This window comes from Balaenoptera borealis (assembly GCF_965194805.1).
Source record: "Balaenoptera borealis genome assembly, chromosome: 18".
NCBI classification, from domain to species: Eukaryota; Metazoa; Chordata; class Mammalia; order Artiodactyla; family Balaenopteridae; genus Balaenoptera; species Balaenoptera borealis.
This window is the reverse complement of record NC_138877.1, coordinates 8367437-8387576: the sequence shown is the minus strand read 5'-3', so window position 1 is coordinate 8387576 and position 20140 is coordinate 8367437. Positions and strand designations below refer to the sequence as shown.

At 39.2% G+C, this 20140-nt stretch overlaps 1 protein-coding gene and 1 long non-coding RNA gene across 10 annotated transcripts in view; one reads left to right on the top strand and one right to left on the bottom strand.

Annotated features, from left to right (window-relative positions):
- Nucleotides 1-16122, bottom strand: part of USPL1 (ubiquitin specific peptidase like 1) — a 39922-nt gene extending 23800 nt beyond the window's left edge. For 2 of the 7 annotated variants that reach the window (XR_014236886.1, XM_082365163.1), the window contains exons 1-4: nucleotides 16001-16122; nucleotides 7431-7596; nucleotides 6786-6914; nucleotides 345-990 (exon numbers count right to left, since the gene is read on the bottom strand). Coding sequence is in view for 6 of the 7 variants with exons in the window: in XM_082365163.1 (XP_082221289.1) it covers nucleotides 345-990; nucleotides 6786-6914; nucleotides 7431-7529 (874 nt within the window). In the remaining variant the exon portion in view is untranslated. Of the gene's footprint in view, nucleotides 1-344; nucleotides 991-6785; nucleotides 6915-7430; nucleotides 7597-14754; nucleotides 14931-16000 lie in introns of all 7 variants that reach the window. The other 5 variants (XM_082365157.1, XM_082365161.1, XM_082365158.1 and 2 more) reach the window with 4 other exon arrangements.
- A 91-nt stretch (nucleotides 16123-16213) lies between these two features.
- Nucleotides 16214-20140, top strand: part of LOC309615512 — a 104726-nt gene continuing 100799 nt past the window's right edge. The window contains exons 1-2 of one of the 3 annotated variants that reach the window (XR_014236895.1): nucleotides 16575-16866; nucleotides 18352-18504. This is a non-coding gene — a long non-coding RNA (uncharacterized lncRNA). Of the gene's footprint in view, nucleotides 16349-16574; nucleotides 16867-18351; nucleotides 18505-20140 lie in introns of those variants that run through there. The other 2 variants (XR_014236893.1, XR_014236894.1) reach the window with 2 other exon arrangements.

Sequence of the window (20140 nt, the reverse complement as noted above, 5' to 3'; positions counted from 1 at the left end):
TGGATGGTTTGTATTTACTTCTTTATTCTGCTTTACGGCAACTCAAAAACTTAAAGTTGTACTTTGATGGACTCTATGTTGACCACCATTACCCTGACAGCTAAGATACAGCCATAGCCTCTTTATTCTTTACTCTTAGTTTTTGAAAAAGACTGCCTTTTGGGCAGTCGTGATAACACAACTGGTGTTCACTCAAGCTTCACGACAGACTCCGTCCCTGTGCTCCTTGCTCCAAGGTTCTACGTAAAACAAAAGCTACTGATGGCATCTTTTCGCGTGCTATGAGACAACGTTCAACATTAACCTCTTCAAAAATTAAAGAGAAATAAAATGTTATTACTAACCTTTAACTCCATCCAACTGACTGGTGTGCAGAAACTCATTGGCTTGATTATACCTAGTGAACAACTGACCGAACACAGACTCCTCTGTAGAGCACAGGTCAGTCACAGTGTTTTTCAGCCCTTCCAAGTGCACCAATGCTGACAGGATACAGTCTAACCAACAGAGAGCATGTGCGTTTTTCCACTGGACACATGAAGTCTGGCAAAATGAGGTATGCTTGCTCTCCAACGGCATTTCCAGTTCAGATGTGCATCCTTCATTTTGAGGGGAAGTCCCTCCAGTTCCAGAAACATCAACCATAGTAGAATCTTCTTCAGCAGCCGTGTCAACAATATCAGCTTCCAAAATCTCATTCTTCTCCAAGGAATCAGTTGTCCTAATTGGATTCTGTTGACCACCGTGTAGTAAACCAGGTAAGTCTGATGAGGTTTCATCATACTCTTCTTCATTATGTTTACTGTTCAAAACTTGTTCACCATCAATACCACTATGATTTTTAGTCTTTTTGGAATTTGCTACAAGAGGTGAATCTTTATAGTTGGTTTCCACGGTCTTTCTTTTTTGAGGCTTATTTGGAGTGTGACAATCTTCCAAATCAGGAGTAATTAAGTTATTAAGTGATTTAGAGCCCAAGGGATAGATACACTAGAAAGAAAAAAATAACAAAAACTAAAAATTCAAATAAGCTCAAGCTTTAACTTCACAGATTCTATATCATGAAAAATACGTATAAAATTTTAGCATTAATTTGACATGAGAGGGTATATAATATTATCAATCTAAATTTGAAGGAACCAGGGATAAACAGCTATTTAATCAAAAGTTTCATCCCCAAAAGAGTTATTTTTCCTAGTTAATTTGAACAATCAAGGGTTTAATCTGAGTTACTCTAGAGTAAGCTAGCAAGGAAAACATACATAATTTTGCTTTAATAAAGAATCTAATGTTGAGTTAATTAAAAATTCCAACATTTTATGAGTGTATTATTCTTTTTAAGACAGGTACACTGCATAGCATTAAAAACTAGAAAAGTATTTTCAAACCAAAAAAGTCGCAGAGTAATCTGTATTGTTTCTCAGTTTTGAACCTGAGTATTAATCTGAGAGCACATCAGCATATCAATTTTACACCCATATTGGGTCTAAGAATCAAACTGGCTGAATTTTAATAACTTCACCATGCATGAATACAATTTCAGGCAAATATCAAGAGTAAACAAATCACTAAAATAATCAATGAATTTTCCCTAAGTTTGAAAACTAGTGAAATATTTTACAAGACAAATGCAAGAAATCTACATACCGTGTGCCCTCATTTAAAATATGCTTTCTTCTACACAAGTACAGTAGATTGCTCCCTTGGTGGCCTCCAGTGAACTAAAGAACTATACCTCCAGATACTCATGCCCCTGTACAGTCAGCCCCCTGCCACACAGCCTCAGGCTTGGCCACGTGACTAGCTTTAATGGGACATTAGCAACCAGGATGCACATGCTTCATAAGCACTGGCTTACTGGGCTTGCCCTCTTGGAGCCCTCTTTCTGAACAATCTTTCTTAGTCCCAGCCATCACACTGTCAGGATCCCAATTAGCCTCACCGAGAGACCCTCACGGAAAAGAACTGAGATCCTGCCTGACTACCTGAGTTGAGTTCCCAGCTGGCAGCTAGCATCCACAGCCTGCCATGTGTACATTTTAGTTGTCCCAGCCAACAGTATGTGAAGTGTAAGAACTGCCTTGTCAACCCACAGAATCATAAGTGAAGCCATTAAGTTCCTTTAGTGACTAAGTTTTGAGATGGTTCACTTCACAGCAACAACTAACTGAAAGGCTCTCATTTAAAGTATAGCATTTTCTGGGCTTCCCTGGTGGCGCAGTGGTTGAGAATCTACCTGCCAATGCAGGGGACACGGGTTCGAGTCCTGGTCTGGGAGGATCCCACATGCCACGGAGCAACTAGGCCTGTGAGCCACAACTACTGAGCCTGCGCGTCTGGAGCCTGTGCTCCGCAACGGGAGAGGGCCGCGATAGTGAGAGGCCCGCGCACCGCGATTAAGAGCGGCCCCCACTTGCCGCAACTAGAGAAAGCCCTCGCACAGAAACAAAGACCCAACACAGCCATAAATAAATAAATAAATAAATAAATAAATAAATAAATAAATAAATAAATAAATAAAAATTTTTTAAAAAAGGCCTTCCAAAATGAAGGGATAAACTTTAAAAAATAAATCAATAAATAAAGTATAGCATTTTCTATACAAGCGAACACTATATGCATAATATTGTACTTACTTCGAAATTCTCTAGTTTAACAGGACAAGTTTTTGATTTTTCTGTTACCAACTAGCTGTGCGGCCACCATCAACTAACAACTTGACCCTCAACTTTATACCTTGAGATTATTTCCTTAGTCCTACCACATGTCAGAAGACAGAGAACACTTTAAAAATCAATAGCAGTAATTTTGTATTCAGAGTCATCCAAAAAAATTGAAAACAAAACCTCAGAGAGATATTTGCACACCCATATTCACTGCAGCATTATTCACAATAGCCAAGAGGTAGAAGCAAACCAAATGTCCATGGACAAACAAATGGATAAAGAAAACGTGGTAAATACATACAATAGACTATTATTCAGCCTTAAAAAGGGAAATCCTGTCATATGCGACAATATGGATAAATCTTGAGGACATTGTGCTAAGTAAAATCACAAAAAGACAAAAACTGTATGATTCCACTTTTATGAGGTACCTAGAGTAGTCAAATTCATAGAGACAAAGTAGAATGGTAGTTGCCAGGGTTACAGGGAGAAGTTGTTATTCAATGGGTACAGAATTTCAGTTTCGCAAGATGAAAAGGTTCTAGAGATATGTTGTACAACAATGTGAATATAGCAAACACTCCTGAACTGTACACTTAAAAATGGTTAAGATGGTAAATTTTATGTTTTTTTTAACAATTAAAGAAATTTTTACTTTTTTTTTTAAAGGCAAAAAATTTTTTAAAAACCTTTACCATTCTCAAGCAGAGTCAAAATCATGGTGTGCACATCCCACCAGCACCCCTACTTAATTAAAAACAACAACAACAACAAAAATCACTCTTAGCCAGTGGGTAATACAAAGAGTTTGCTGACTCCTGGTGTAAACCAATGTACTTCATAAAATACACTGGGCTCTTACTGATGATTAGAACATTTTCTAAAAACTAGATCAATAATTAATTACTCTAAAGTTCTTTTTTTACATTTGCAAAGTATATACTTGAAACTCTTGGTTATTTTTTTTTCCCTCATTGCTTAAAAAAGAATGCTTCAGGGGCTTCCCTGGTGGCGCAGTGGTTGAGAATCTGCCTGCTAATGCAGGGGACATGGGTTCGAGCCCTGGTCTGGGAAGATCCCACATGCCACGGAGCAACTAGGCCCGTGAGCCACAACTACTGAGCCTGCGCGTCTGGAGCCTCTGCTCCGCAACAAGAGAGGCCGCGATAGTGAAGAGGCCTGCGCACCGCGATGAAGAGTGGCCCCCACTTGCCGCAACTAAAGAAAGCCCTCACACAGAAACGAAGACCCAACACAGCCACAAATAATAAATAAATAAATAAATAAATAAATAAATAAATAAATAAATAAAGGGAAAAAGATGGTTCAATTTAAAAAAAAAAAAAAAAAAGAATGCTTCAAAAACTAAAAATGCAAAAAACACATCTAACCGTAATAGTTAAAACCACTGTTCTGAGAACAGAGACTTCTCTATTCTGGTAGTCCTTGGTTAAATAACTCTACTGAAATATTACGTATTGTTCAGAAGAGGGAAAAAAGTAATTTTCTTCTAGAATCAGTAAGTTTTATTTTTCTCTCTTTCCAGTGCTCACAATTCTACAACTTTATTCTGAGCTAGTTAATTAGTAAACTCTGTAGAGTCTGGTGTTACAGATGAGCTGAGCTGTCAAGTCTCCTAAAGTCAAGCCCTCCCCTTGTGCAATAGAGCCTGTCATTTGCTCTAGGGGTATCCCTCCAGCAATTCTGTGACACTTTCTCCTATTTTTCCCTCTCTACTGGATATAACCAGCATACAAACATGCTGTTATTTTTCCCAACTTAAAAACAAACAAAAGTAAAACTTTTCCCTCCAGGTACTACCTCACATCTACATTTCTCAATTCTTCCTCTCTCATTTTCCATCACTCACTCCAATCAGGCTTTTACCACTACTACTTTACCAAAACTACTCTAATCAAGGCCTGCAAGGACCCCCATGACACTCCAGTCAATGGTGAGGTGAGTCCTCAGCCACCTTGAGTTCTCACTGGAATTGACAGTAAATCATTCCGTCCTTCATTAAATATTTTTTCACTTGACATCCAGGACAATATACTTTCCTTCCTGAGATTACGCCTACCTCACTCTCCATGTCTCTCACTTCTTTGCTGGTTCCACTTCACCTCCCAAACTTTTTAATGCTGGAGTGTTCCAGGGCTCAGTTTTGCAACTCTTTATCCACACTCTTGGTAAACTCACCCAGCCTCATGGTTCAATTACTTACTGAACCATGTAAGTTCATGTAAGTTTGCTGATGACCCCCAAATGTATATATCCAATCTTATACTCTCCACCTAACACTAGACACATAGATCCAACTGTTTACTCCATTAACCCAGTTATTAGATAGATGCCTCAAGCTTGATTGCTCCTGATCTCCTGATCTTTCCCCCAGATTTCCCTCTTCCCAAAGTCTTTCTCAGTTCAGCAACCGGCAGCTCCATCCTTCCAATTATTCAAGCCAAATATCTGGGGATCATCCTTGATTCCTCCCTTTCCTACCACGTACCCCACTCTTTCAGCATATCCTTTTAACTATCAAAATACATATAGAATCCAACCATGCCTCATCAACCTGGCCGCTACTTGTTCTCCCTGGAATACTACAACTGCCTTCCAACCATTTCCCTGCTTCAGATCTTGCTCATCACATTTTTTTTCAACATGAAAATCAGATCATGTCACTCCTCTGCCAAAATCCCTACTATGGTTCTTTATTTCATAGTAAAAGCCAGCAAATGGCCTACAAGGCTTTACTGGATCCATCCCATCTTCCCTTATGCTGCTTCACTCACTCCGATCCAGCTCTGCTGGTTTCCCTGCAGTAGCACAAACAGGGACAGGCAACCTCCCCTCTCTCAGGACCTTGTATCTGCTACTCTCCCCACCTGGAAGGCTCACTCCTCAGGTATCCACAGGACTTGTTCATCTCTTTCAGATCTTTGCTCAAATGTCACTTTCTCAATGAAGAGTTTCCTCCTACACTTTTTTTAAAATTGCAAACTACCCACTCTCTGATACTCCAGTCCCTGTGGCTTTATTTTTCTCCACAGCACTTTTCATTACCTCACACAAAAAAATATGCTTTCCTTTTTTATTTTCTTTCCCAATCTAGAATACAGCCTTGTTGAGAGCAAGAAATTTTTGTTTTATTCACTGTATCCTAGCATCTGGAACAGTGCCAACATGGTGACACACAAATAAATATTTATTGCATAAATGCAAAAAAATAATTTATTTCTATTTGTAAGAATACCTGAAATTTTCTTTAAGTGTTACCCAACAAAAGTATCTATCACCAACAGTATAACATAGTCTAGTATTTTCCAAAACTGGTTGATCATCAGACAGTTCATAAAAGTTATAAAACTACAGAATTCTGGGCCTACTCTATTTAATAAGCACCTAGGTGAGACCCAGAAATTTTTAAAAGGCATTCCAAGTGATTCTGATGAACTGCTAGTTTACCTGGAATAATACATATCTGAAATTAGAAGACTGTATTCCAATCACTGCTCTGCTGCTTTATGAAGATGTTGTGTTCCTAAACACTCTGCATCTGTTTTCTTATTCACAACATGGGAATACCTACCTTGCAAAGTTTTGAGAATTAAGTATGTATATGACAGTTTCATAAGTTGTCAAGTACAGTAAAATATAGAGTATTACGGAATTTAACGAGCTCCTGTGTAAAAAGTTGTACCAGTGGGTACAAATTACTACAATTCTAAGATATTTAGAGCCTTAAGTACATAATATTTAGAGATTAATAACCTTTTCAATAAGTCCCAAAGTTAATAAACCAACACATGAGAATAACAACAGCTAAAAGGACCCACACAAGGTTTAAAAAAAAAAATCTTGAAATATATTCTCTCTTCTCACAAGTCTAATGACAATAAAAACAAACATCTTCATGTAATAACTCAGGAAATCAAGTGGCAAAATAAAACAAAATATTTAAAATTACATACCAGACAGATCTAGAGATTATCTACATATTAAAAACATACAGTCTAAAAACTACAAAATCAGTACAAATTTAAACACTGAAGAAAAAAGCAAAAGGCGAAAACTTCAATCTAAGATTGAATACTTCATCTAAGATTAATACTTTACCTGCAGATCCTCACACAAAAAGACAGATTCTTGGAAACTAATTCGGTAAGTCTTTAAGGCTTTTAACTTTCCCTTCGTCCTACAAGCAGGGCAATACCCATCTGACGGTACTTTAGCTGAGTCATAATTCTAAAAGAGAAAAAAAGTAAATTAAAATATAGACATTCCTAGATTGTATCAAATTACAAAAAGTTAAATGGAAAAGTAAACAGAAAAAAAATGTACAATTTTCACCTAGAAGTGTCCTGGCAAGATATCTTAAAGATGGCAAATAAAAGAAATGCATATAGGCTTTAATACAGCTATTGTTCCAGAAAGAATATATTCTAGTTTTAAATATTAAATTAAGTGTTAAAAATAGCATCAGTTTTATCTGCAAGACAAAAAGTAATGTCAACTGTCACTGAAAATACGTTCAACGTTTTCAAATAGTAAACTATACGGTCTATGTTTTATTTCTACTTTTACATATCAATAAAACATAGAGAGGTAAACAGAGAACAATCTTTCGCCATTACTGTAAGATTTCCGTGGAAGATACAATTTTTAAAAAATTAACTGGTAAAATTAAAACCAAATTTAAGTCTTAAAAATAGGAGAGAAAAAAACCAACTTTGCACTGAGGCAAAAAATAAGTTCACTAACTTTTCCCAAATACCCCACCATGTGGAGTGAAGATATCCCTATATCAGTCCCTGGTCCAATCACTGGCAAACCATTTCCAATCTTCGGGGAATCCATCATTCCGAGTCATTGGCTAATTTATGTCACTTGAAACATGTCAATATCACTAAGGATTTTTCAATGAACCCTGGAAAAAAAAAAGTTAATAGACAATTTTTATCAGATGTATGTATATTAAGTATATTTTGAGAACTATATATCTTATGTTAAACATATTCTGAAATTGTAATCTTGAAGTGAAAACAAAATACCTAAATTTATTTAAAGATCTAGGAAATTTGTGGAGAGAGGGCAAAAACTGGCAATAGGACCAGTCTTCACAGTAGACTCATTTGTAAGCAAATTTATCAAAACTTGTAATAGAGATAGCTATTACTTAAATATATTGACGAGACCTTGAAAACCTAAGTTTTTAGTCTACGCACAACTCGAAACAAATCTGTAAGCATTATACCAAGAAAATATTTAAATAAAACACAGATCCATTGTGCCATTACTTAACAAGGACAAAAGAACCCCATACATTCCTATTGCTTTCAACTGCCAAGAATACATCACCAACTGAGAACAGTGCCACTTTTTAAATAAAAGCTGCCAACAAAATACTATTTTACATTAAAGTAAATAATCTGTAACAGAACAAAAATATAAACACTGTCAATCGTACAATGTTTTGAGTGTAGACCCATGGAGTAGAATCACATTTAGTAAAGTTGAAATTATGAAACTGGAGCTCAGTGTAAGGGAAAAGTAATTGTTAACAGTGGTTTAGATATGGATTTAAAATACAAGGAAAACAAGATAAAGGAGAACTTTAAGCAGAGTGAATCACCATTTCACAGGGATGTTGTAAAACACTTTGAAGCAAAATATTTCCCAAATCTAAGAATCCATGATTCTATAGCAACCACTTCCTAGGAAACTGGGGCTCACAGATTCACTTTAAAAACTAGTTATGCTATTGTTTCCCGCTATATAAACTTTACACACCATTCAAGCCAAGGAATAATTTCAAAAATAAAAATGCTTTTTAGAAAAGTATCAGTGGAGGATAGCCTCATCCACCAGAGGGCAGACAGCAGAAGCAAGAAGAACTACAATTCTGCAGCCTGTGGAAGGAAAACCACATTCACAGAAAGACAGACAAAATGAAAAGGGAGAGGACTTTGTACCAGAAGAAGGAACAAGACAAAACCCCAGAAAAACAACTAAATGAAGTGGAGATAGGCAACCTTCCAGAAAAAGAAATCGAACAATGATAGCGAAGATGGTCCAGGACCTCGGAAAAAGAATGGAGGCAAACATCGAGAAGGTGCAAGAAATGTTTAGCAAAGACCTAGAAGAATTAAAGAACAAACACCTAGAATTAAAGAACAAACAAACAGAGATGAACAATACAATAACTGAAATGAAAAATACACTAGGAAGGAATCAGTAACAGAATAACTGAGGCAGAAGAACGGATAAGTGACCTGGGAGACAGAATGGTGGAATTAAAGAACAAACAAACAGAGATGAACAATACAATAACTGAAATGAAAAATACACTAGGAAGGAATCAGTAACAGAATAACTGAGGCAGAAGAACGGATAAGTGATCTGGGAGACAGAATGGTGGAATTAACTGCTGCAGAACAGAATAAAGAAAAAGAATGAAAAGAAATGAAGACAGCCTAAGAGACCTCTGGGACAACATTAACCACAACAACATTTGCATTATAAGGGTCCCAGAAGGAGACAGAGAGAGAGAAAGGACCCAAGAAAATATTTGAAGAGATTATACTCAAAAACTTCCCTAACATGGTAAAGGAAATAGCCACCAAAGTCCAGGGAGCGCAGAGAGTCCCAGGCAGGATAAGCCCAAGGAGAAACACGCCGAGACACATAGTAATCAAATTCGCAAAAATTAAAGACAAAAAAAAATTATCGAAAGCAACAAGGGAAAAACGACAAATAACATACAAGGGAACTCCCATAAGGTTAACAGTTGATTTCTCAGCAGAAATTCTACAAGCCAGAAGGAAGTGGCATGATATATTTAAAGTGATGAAAGGGAAGAACCTACAACCAAGATTACTCTACCCGGCAAGGATCTCATTCAGATTCGACAGAGAAATCAAAAGCTTTACAGACAAGCAAAAGCTAAGAGAATTCAGCACCACCAAACCAACTCCACAACAAATGCTAAAGAAACTTCTCTAAGTAGGAAACACAAGAGAAGAAAAGGACCCACAAAAACAAACCCATAACAATTAAGAAAATGGTCATAGGAACATACATATCGATAATTACCTTAAACGTGAATGGATTAAATGCCCCAACCAAAAGACACAGGCTTGCTGAATGGATACAAAAACAAGACCCATCTATATGCTGTCTACAAGAGACCCACTTCAGACCGAGGGACACATATAGACTGAATGTGAGGGGATGGAAAAAGATATTCCATGCAAATGAAAATCAAAAGAAAGCTGGAGTAGCAACACTCATATCAGATAAAATAGACTTTGAAATAAAGAATGTTACAAGAGACAAGAAAGAACACTACATAATGCTCAAGGGATCAATCCAAAAAGAAGATGTAACAATTACAAATGTTTATGCACCCAACACAGGAGCATCTCAATGCATAAGGCAACTGCTAACAGCTATAAAAGAGGAAATCAACAGTAACACAATAATAGTGGGGGACTTTAACACCTCACACTAATGGACAGATCATCCAGACAGAAAATTAATAAGAAAACACAAGCTTTAAATGACACAGTAGACCAGATAGATTTAATTGATATTTATAGGACATTCCATCCAAAAGCAGCAGATTACACTTTCTTCTCAAGTGCACACAGAACATTCTCCAGGATAGATCACATCTTGGGTCACAAATCAAGCCTCAGTAAATTTAAGAAAACTGAAATCATATCAAGCATCTTTTCTGACCACAACGCTATGAGATTAGAAATCAATTACAGGGAAAAAAACGTAAAAAACACAAACACATAGAGGCTAAACAATACATTACCAAATAACGAAGAGATCACTGAAGAAATCAAAGAGGAAATCAAAAAATACCTAGAGACAAATTACAATGAAACATGACGATCCAAAACCTATGGATGCAGCAAAAGCAGTTCTAAGAGGGAAGTTTATAGCAATACAAGCGTACCTCAAGAAACAGAAAAATCTCAAATAAACAATCTAACCTTACACCTAAAGGAACTAGAGAAAGAAGAACAAACAAAACCCAAAGTTAGTAGAAGGAAAGAAATCATAAAGATGAGAGCAGAAATAAATGAAATAGAAACAAAGAAAACAATAGCAAAGACCAATAAAACTAAAAGCTGGTTCTTTGAAAGGATAAACAAAACTGATAAACCTTTAGCCAGACTCATCAACAAAAAGAGGGAAAGGACTCAAATCAATAAAATCAGAAAGAAAAAGGAGAAGTTACAACAGACACCCCAGAAATACAAAGCATCATAAGAGACTACTACAATCAACTCTATGCCAATAAAATGGACAACCTGGAAGAAATGGACAAATTCTTAGAAAGGTATAACCTTCTAAGACTGAACCAGGAAGAAACAGAAAATATGAACAGACCAATTGCAAGTAATGAAATTGAAACTGTGATTAACCATCTTCCAACAACCAAAAGTCCAGGACCAGATGGCTTCACAGGTGAATTCCATCAAACATTTAGAGAAGAGCTAACACCCATCCTTCTCAAACTCTTCCAAAAAATTGCAGAGGAAGGAACACTCCCAAACTCATTCTACGAGGCCACCATCACCCCCGATACCAAAACCAGACAAAGATGTCACAAAGAAAGAAAACTACAGGCCAGTATCACTGATGAACATAGATGCAAAAATCCTCAACAAAATATGAGCAAACAGAATCCAACAGCACATTAAAAGGATCATACACCATGATCAAGTGGGATTTATCCCAGGGATGCAAGGATTCTTCAATATACGCAAATCAATCAATGTGATACACCATATTAACAAATTGAAGAAGAAAAACCATATGATCATCTCAATAGATGCAGCAAAAGCTTCTGACGAAATTCAACACCCATTTATGATAAAAACTCTCCAGAAAGTTGGCAGAGAGGGAACCTACCTCAACATAATAAAAGCCATATATGACAAATCCACAGCAAACATCATTCTCAATGGTGAAAAACTGAAAGTATTTCCTCTAAAATCAGGAACAAGACAAGGATGTCCACTCTCACCACTATTATTCAACATAGTTTTGAAAGTCCTAGCCATGGCAATCAGAGAAGAAAAAGAAATAAAAGGAACACAAATTGGAAAAGAAGAAGTAAAACTGTCACTGTTTGCAGATGACATGATACTATACGTAGAGAATCCTAAAAATGCCACCAGAAAACTACTAGAGCTAATCAATGAATTTGGTAAAGTTGCAGGATACAAAAATTAATGCACAGAAATCTCTTGCATTCCTATACACTAACAACAAAAGATCAGAAAGAGAAATTAAGGAAACAATCCCATTCACCACTGCAACAAAAAGAATAAAGTACCTAGGAATAAACCTACCTAAGGAGATAAAAGACCTGTACTCAGAAAACTATAAGACACAGATGAAAGAAATCAAACATGACACAAACAGATGGAGAGACATATCATGTTCTTGGATTGGAAGAATCAACCTTGTGAAAATGACTATACTACCCAAAGCAATCTACAGATTCAATGCAATCCCTATCAAATTACCAGTGGCATTTTTTACAGAACTAGAACAAAAAAATCTTAAAGTTTGTATGGAAACACAAAAGACCCCGAATAGCCAAAGCAGTCTTGAGGGAAAAAAACGGAGCTGGAGGAATCAGACTCCCTGACTTCAGACTCTACTAAAAAGCTACAGTAATCAAGACAATATGGTACTGGCACAAAAACAGAAATATAGATCAATGGAACAGGATAGAAAGCCCAGAGACAAATCCACGCACCTATGGTCAACTAATCTATGACAAAGGAGGCAAGGATATACAATGGAGAAAAGAGAGCCTCTTCAATAAGTGGTGCTGGGAAAACTGGACAGCTACATGTAGAAGAATGAAATTAGAACACTCCCTAACACCATACACAAAAATAAACTCAAAATGGATTCGAGACCTAAATGTAAGAGCAGACAGTATAAAACTCTTAGAGGAAAACATAGGCAGAACACTATGACATAAATCACAGCAAGATCCTTTTTGACCCACTTCCTAGAGAAATGGAAATAAAAACAAAAATAAACAAATGGGACCTAATGAAACTTAAGAGCTTTTGCACAGCAAAAGAAACCATAAACAAGACGAAAAGACAACCCTCAGAATGGGAGAAAATATTTGCATATATTTTGAAGCAACTGACAAAGGATTAATCTCCAAAATTTACAAGCAGCTCATGCAGCTCAATATCAAAAAAACAAACCCAATCCAAAAATGGGCAGAAGACCTAAATAGACATTTCTCCAAAGAAGATATACAGATTGCCAACAAACACATGAAAGGATGCTCAACATCACTAACCATTAGAGAAATGCAAATCAAAACTACAATGAAGTATCACCTCACACCAGTTAGAATGGGCATCATCAGAAAATCTACAAACAACAAATGCTGGAGAGGGTGTGGAGAAAAGGGAACCCTCTTGCACTGTTGGTGGGAATGTAAATTGATACAGCCACTATGGAGAACAGTATGGAGGTTCCTTAAAAAACTAAAAATGGAACTACCATACGACCCAGCAATCCCACTACTGGGCATATACCCTGAGAAAACCATAATTCAAAAAGACACATGCACCCCAATGTTCACTGCAGCACTATTTACAACAGCCAGGTCATGGAAGCAACCTAAATGCCCATTGACAGACGAATGGATAAAGAAGATGTACATATACACAGTGGAATATTATTCAGCAATCAAAAGGAACGAAATTGGGTCATTTGTAGAGATGTGGATGGACCTAGAGACTGTCATACATGGTGAAGTCAGAAAGAGAAAAACAAATATTGTATATTAACGCATATATGTGGAACCTAGAAAAATGGTACAGATGAACTGGTTTGCAGGGTAGAAATAGAGACACAGATGTAGAGAACAAACTGTATGGACACCAAGGGGGGAAAGTGGTTGGGGGGGGGGGTGTTGGGATGAACTGGGAGATTGGCATTGACATGTATACACTAATAGGTATAAAATAGATAACAAGAACCTGCTGTATACAAAATAAATAAAATAAAATTCAAATATGCAAAAAGAAAAAAGTATCAGTGGATCTCAATATGCTATTCCTAAAGAAATACCCATAAGCAGGGTTTCTCAACCACAGGATTACAGACATTTTGAACCAGATAATTTTTTTGTTGTGAGGGCTGCCCTGTGTGTTAAGAGGATGTTTAGCAGCATCGATGACCGCTGTGTGCTAGTTGCCAACAGCACCCACCCCTCAGTTGTGACCATGTCTCTAGACATGGCCAAATGTCCCTCCCTCCTCCCCGCTCCCAGGGGGAGGGGTGGAAATCACCCCACTGAGAACCACTGCCAAAAGGGTAAAAACAAGTGTAGTGATAACTTTTTCTTTTTAAGCTCCTCACAGACAATACTAATTTGTTAACTTTGGCTGGTTCTATTTATAATCTACTCACAAAAGGGAACTATATAATAAAGTGTCAAACTTCTGGTTCCAGAGTGGATAAAAGCATGAACTTTACGTTCAGAAATTTATTTGTGAAGTTAGTTTGTTCTAAGAATTAAATGTGATAATACACATAAAATGCTTAGCACCTGACATATAGTACATTTCAACCACTATTTGGTGCTATTTTATACTTTATGCAGAAAATATGCAGCATAGCTTGGATCATTATGCAGTATTCTCAAAAGAGAAGTTGGTAAGCTATGTATCTTGAACAAATTTTTTTTGATGAAAATTTCCATCCACCTGAGGGGTGAAGAAAACTTTTCCAGCTGGTTCTCTCTCTCTCTCTCTCTGCTATAAGTAAAACATGAGGAGCCTTCAAATCTGCTCTCCTGATCCTATCACCCAACATTTCAATGGGAAAAACAGGCAGGTTGGTGGTTGAAATCCTTAACATGCAGAACATCCAAAAGAAAATTCACTTAAAAAAATACCAAAGGTAGGCTATTCAGGTCTTCCAAATACAATTTACTGGGTCCTATGTACAATTCCCTGGGGTGATTCTTACAACTTAATTTGTTTCTAAATGACTGCCTTCATTGTCCTCCCTTCAAAATTACCTGTTCCTGCTCCTCTTGCTTGTATCTCACCTAGATTTTGGCACCTCCATCCTTACAAACACACAAACTAGAACATCTGAGTGGTTCTCGGGACTTCCCTGGCGGTCCAATGGTTAAGACTCCGTCCTCCCAATGCAGGGGGCACGGGTTCCATCCATGTTTGGGGAACTGGGGAACTAAGATACCGCATGTCACACGACGCGCACAAAAAAGAAAAAGAAAAATTTGAGTGGTTCTCTACTCTTTCACTTCCCTCTTCTTTACTTAGTGAAAGTCATCAAATCCTACGGACAGTTCTTTGGAAGCATCTCAAATCCCCACCTCTCTTTCTATCCCATTCCCACTCAGTATCATGCCAAAGTGATGCTTCTGTAAAACAAGTCCGAGTCTGTCGCTGCTCAACTTAAAATCCTCTACTGACTCCAGTCTGATTACAGGAAAGTCCAAACAGCTCAGTATGACCTAAAGGTAGTGCTATGACCTAAAGCTCACTGCACTATGAGACCACTGGTTTTCCAGCCTTACCTTCCTCTACTTCACTTCAACTTCCGCATCTTTTTCATGATGCCCCCCCTTCTCATTACTTCTGTGATCCACTGATGCTCCAAAAGCCCGAATGTCAATTACTAACCCAGTAGGGACCCAGTTACAGCACAACCAAAGTGTGAAGTTGGCTCTGGGGATAGCGAAAGAAGCAATTAAGCTTAATTCACAGCCCCATGTGCAAAACGGGGAAACCCAGAGAACCAGCGGTTCGAAGAAGGCCTTATACCCGTTTGAGCCTTCCCTCCAAGACCAAGTGGGCACGCGAACTGTCAAAGGTAAGGCCACAGCAGACTTGAGACCGAGGAACGGGATCGGCTTTCGGCGCCCAGCCCTGTCTGGTACCCAACCCAGCCGTCCAGAATCACAGACTAAGACACGTCACTTGCAAAACCCAACCTTGGAAACCGAGGAGGAGCAGGGTTCCATTAATTCCCCCCGTCTCCACGCTCCTTGGGAAAGCGGGGGCGGGGGAAACTCTGGTTTCTCTTCAGCATTTACCTCTCTGAGTTCAAACGAATGAATCTGTGACTCCATTCTAATACCTTCACCACCAAGCCTTCCCACCTGAACCTACTCCCATCCTTTCCCCCTCCCAGCCTAGCCCCTCCTTTCAGCGAGCAACCGTCCCATAGATCACCCCAGCTGTGTCCCCCTGCCCTATTTCAGGAGCTGAGGGAAACTACTCCGTCTTCTCCCTTACCTGCCGCGGGTCCTCCCCTTCTTCGCGCCGGATCGCTCCGAACTCCTGTTCCAGCTTGAGCTCCACACCAGAGAGCAACGTTCAACCCACGTTCCCCTCAGCCTGCCCCTCCCCCACCGGCCCCTCAGCTAGAAAAGCAGCTTCCGGTTTGAGTCCGCGGCTAAAGAGTTCCCCTTCCTGCCCCGCGCGGGGCCTGAAAGAACGTAAGCGTGGCGGGGAAGGCGAGGACGGGAGCACTTCCGTCAGGCCTCCGCAGAGAGGCGTGGCTGTCCGCCCGGCTGCCGCAGTCGCAGTTTCAGCTGCGGCGACGACTAGGGGCGGGGCCGGTGGCTGCAGAGCCCGCCATATGTGAGTGGCTGGGTTTGGGGTGGCGACATTTCTGGAAGCTGCTGGAAAGCGCTCGAGTGGCGGAGGTGACGCCGGCGGCCAGGGGGTGGGGCGTGATTAAAACTAGTGCGCGGTCGGCAGCGGAGGGATTACGCTGAGGAAAAAAACGGGAACGCGTCTCGTTGCGCTCTGGCCGCGCGAGCCCGGGTCGGAAGGCGACGCGCCCTTGAGTGACTTGGGTGGGTGGGCGGGCGAGGAGGGGAGGGCTCCCCAGCCGGCGGAGGGTGCGATGGAGGCTCTTGGCCGGCGCCTCCTTGCAGCGCCGAGGTCACCGCGACGGCGGGCCGCGCGAGGCCCCCATAGTGCGCTCTCCTAAAGCTTCGGTGAGAGCCGAGCTGCCACAGAGCGTGTTCACAAAGGGTCACCACACACGGAGCTGCCCCTCCCTGTCTCCCTAAACCCCATCTGCGAGGCCAGGGGCTTTTCCACCAGGATTCTGGGTGTTTCTCCTCCTTTCCTCCCTCCCAGATCTTCTAACGGTAAGGGGAGTACCCGAGCACAGGGACTTTGCTCTCCAGGACCCATTCTTACTAGGCAGTGGCCGACGTGTCCCTGCTGCGCTCATTTCAGCTGCCCTGCCTTGTTTTAACTTCAGAGGAGGGGGGAGTTCTCATGGAGTTTCTAAGTTTAAGGCTCTGCTTTCGTAGGAAGGTCATGTGGTTTAAGGGACATCGTGACCGCGCGTGCTATTTCTGAGTCTGCGTTCTGAATCTTGGGGGCAGCATATTCCAGACGTCCTTCGCTCGATTGAGTTGTGTCCTGGATTAACAATGTGTAGTTTCTGACCGTTTCTTTACAGAATAATCACCATGGGCATTTTGGACTGTGGCTTTTTTTTTTAAAGTGGTCTCAAACTAATTATATTCTGGAATAATGCTGATAATTTTGATAGGATGGTATAGAGAAGGAAGTCCCGTGTACCAAGAAATTCTTCAGTGAGAAGGAATTTTAGTTTTCGGTTCTTCTGAATGCAAATGGCCAAGAATCCAACAGAGAGTTTGTTTTGTTTTTCTCCAGAAAACTGAAAAATAGGCTGGTTGGTTTTTGTTTACCTTTTCTGTGGTTGTACTAGATACCTAACGTGCCGGTGTATTGGTTGTCAGATCTAGCTAATTAGATTTTCTTTTATTTTAATGAGTTATGATGAAAATGCGAGGATGTAGTAAGTGTTTCTTCCTGAAATAGTAGCGGTAATTCAGAAGGTTTTTCTTTTTCACCCCTGGTATTTCCATTTTTAGAATGGAATACACTTTTTTGTAATGAACACTTGCTGAAAACGTCATACATTGAACAAATAATTGATTCAGTTAAAATGTCGCTAAAATTTTAAGATTGAAAGTCAACATGCCCAAACTGAATCATATCAGTCGTTGTTGTCTGCAAAGTTGATTTATAGTCTTTTAGTGCAAATTTGATTTTTTGCCAGGAGAAATTCTTTAATAGTAACAGAAACAAAATGGAGGTGGGGCTTGAGTTGTGGAAAGAAAAGAATGGATTTTAGTGTGTGCTGTGTTTTGATTCCAGAACTTTTCCTCTTGTAAAAAGTAGAAAAAGGCATAAAAGAGTTTATACGATTAAAGGAAGGATACTAATGTAGAAGTCAATAAGGAGAGGTTGACTAGAAAACTCCCCTTTCGTTTGTATTAGAGTAATGGTCCGAAGGTGAGAAAATTTGTGTACATTTCTGCTTATTTCTCACCAATATATTTGGAATGCCTCTTTCTATGAACATTGGTCCCCAAGAGTGCAGTTACCTTCCAGTAGGATTCAAGCTCATTGCCTCCATACCCTTGTTAGCAATGTATAAAACTCCTGTCAGGAGAAGTTTTATTTACCTATTTTCATTTAAAAAACTAACATGATTTAATCAAATGGAGTTTTTTATAAATTAATAATAAGCAGCCCCAATAGGAATACAGTGTTGTACAATTAGGATTTTTTTTTTCCTCTTCTCGCATTTTCAGCTTTTGCCCCTCTCTGCTAGATTGGATTCCTTAATAACAAAACAAGTCTGCCCAAACATGGGATATAAAAGCTGCCTGCTATAACTGCTTGTTCCGGGCTCATCAAAAAGATGAACGTCGAAGTGACTAACCATATTTTCTAGCAGCACCGTTGTGAGTACAGTCTGTAGTCTCGTATCTAATTCCAACATTCAGAAGGCTTTGAAACCAGAAACGTTTTAAGCTTGGAGACAGAATTCATTTGGTAGCAAACTACAACCTGAACTAATGAGAAGTTATATATATTCTGTATTTATCGCATATGTTTTGCTGAAGAAATATTAATATGTTTGATTATGGGGTGCTGCTCTTGGCCACTGGTATATGAGGTGTTACATAATGGTTTGTGTGCCTTGTGACATTCTTTAATTTCCGAAATTTCTTATTTCTAAAACACATTCAGCCCCTGGGTTTTGGTTAAGGAATGTGAACCTATATTGATATTTTTGGCAGTACACTTGTGCTAGGCATTCGCATATTTATTTATTTATTTTTCGTTTTGGTTTTGGTTTTTTTGCCATGTTTCTTAGTTTTTTTTTAACATCTTTATTGGAGTATAATTGCTTTACATTGTTGTGTTAGTTTCTGCTGTATAACAAAGTGAATCAGCTATATGTATACATATATCCCCATATCCCCTCCCTCTTGCGTCTCCCTCCCACCCTCCATATCCCACCCCTCTAGGTGGTCACAAAGCACCGAGCTGATCTCCCTGTGCTATGCAGCTGTTTCCCACTAGCTGTTTTACATTTGGTAGTGTATATATGTCCATGCCACTCTCTCACTTCATCCCAGCTTACCCTTCCCCCTCCGCATGTCCTCAAGTCCATTCTCTACATCTGTGTCTTCATTCCTGCCCCTAGGTTCTTCAGAACCTTTTTTTTTTTTTTTTAGATTCCATATATATGTGTTAGCATATGGTATTTGTTTTTCTCTTTTCTTTCTTTTTTTTAACATCTTTATTGAAGTATAATTGCTTTACAATGGTGTGTTAGTTTCTGCTTTAAAACAAAGTGAATCAGTTATACATATACATATGTTCCCATATCTCTTCCCTCTTGCATCTCCCTCCCTCCCACCCTCCCTATCCCACCCCTCTAGGTGGTCACAAAGCACCGAGCTGATCTCCCTGTGCTATGTGGCTGCTTCCCACTAGCTATCTATTTTACATTTGGTAGTGTATATATGTCCATGACACTCTCTCACCCTGTCACATCTCACCCCTCCCCCTCCCCATATCCTCAAGTCCATTCTTTAGTAGGTCTGTGTCTTTATTCCCATCTTGCCACTAGGTTCTTCATGTCCTTTTTTTTTTTTTTTCCTTAGATTCCATATATATGTGTTAGCATACTGTATTTGTTTTTCTCTTTCTGACTTACTTCACTCTGTATGACAGACTCTAACTCCATCCACCTCATTACAAATACCTCCATTTCATTTCTTTTTATGGCTGAGTAATATTCCATTGTATATATGTGCCACATCTTCTTTATCCATTCATCCGATGATGGACACTTTGGTTGCTTCCATGTCCTGGCTATTGTAAATAGAGCTGCAATGAACATTTTGGTACATGACTCTTTTTGAATTATGGTTTTCTCAGGGTATATGCCCAGTAGTGGGATTGCTGGGTCGTATGGTAGTTCTATTTTTAGTTTAAGGAACCTCCATACTGTTCTCCATAGTGGCTGTATCAATTTACATTCCCACCAGCAGTGCAAGAGGGTTCCCTTTTCTCCACACCCTCTCC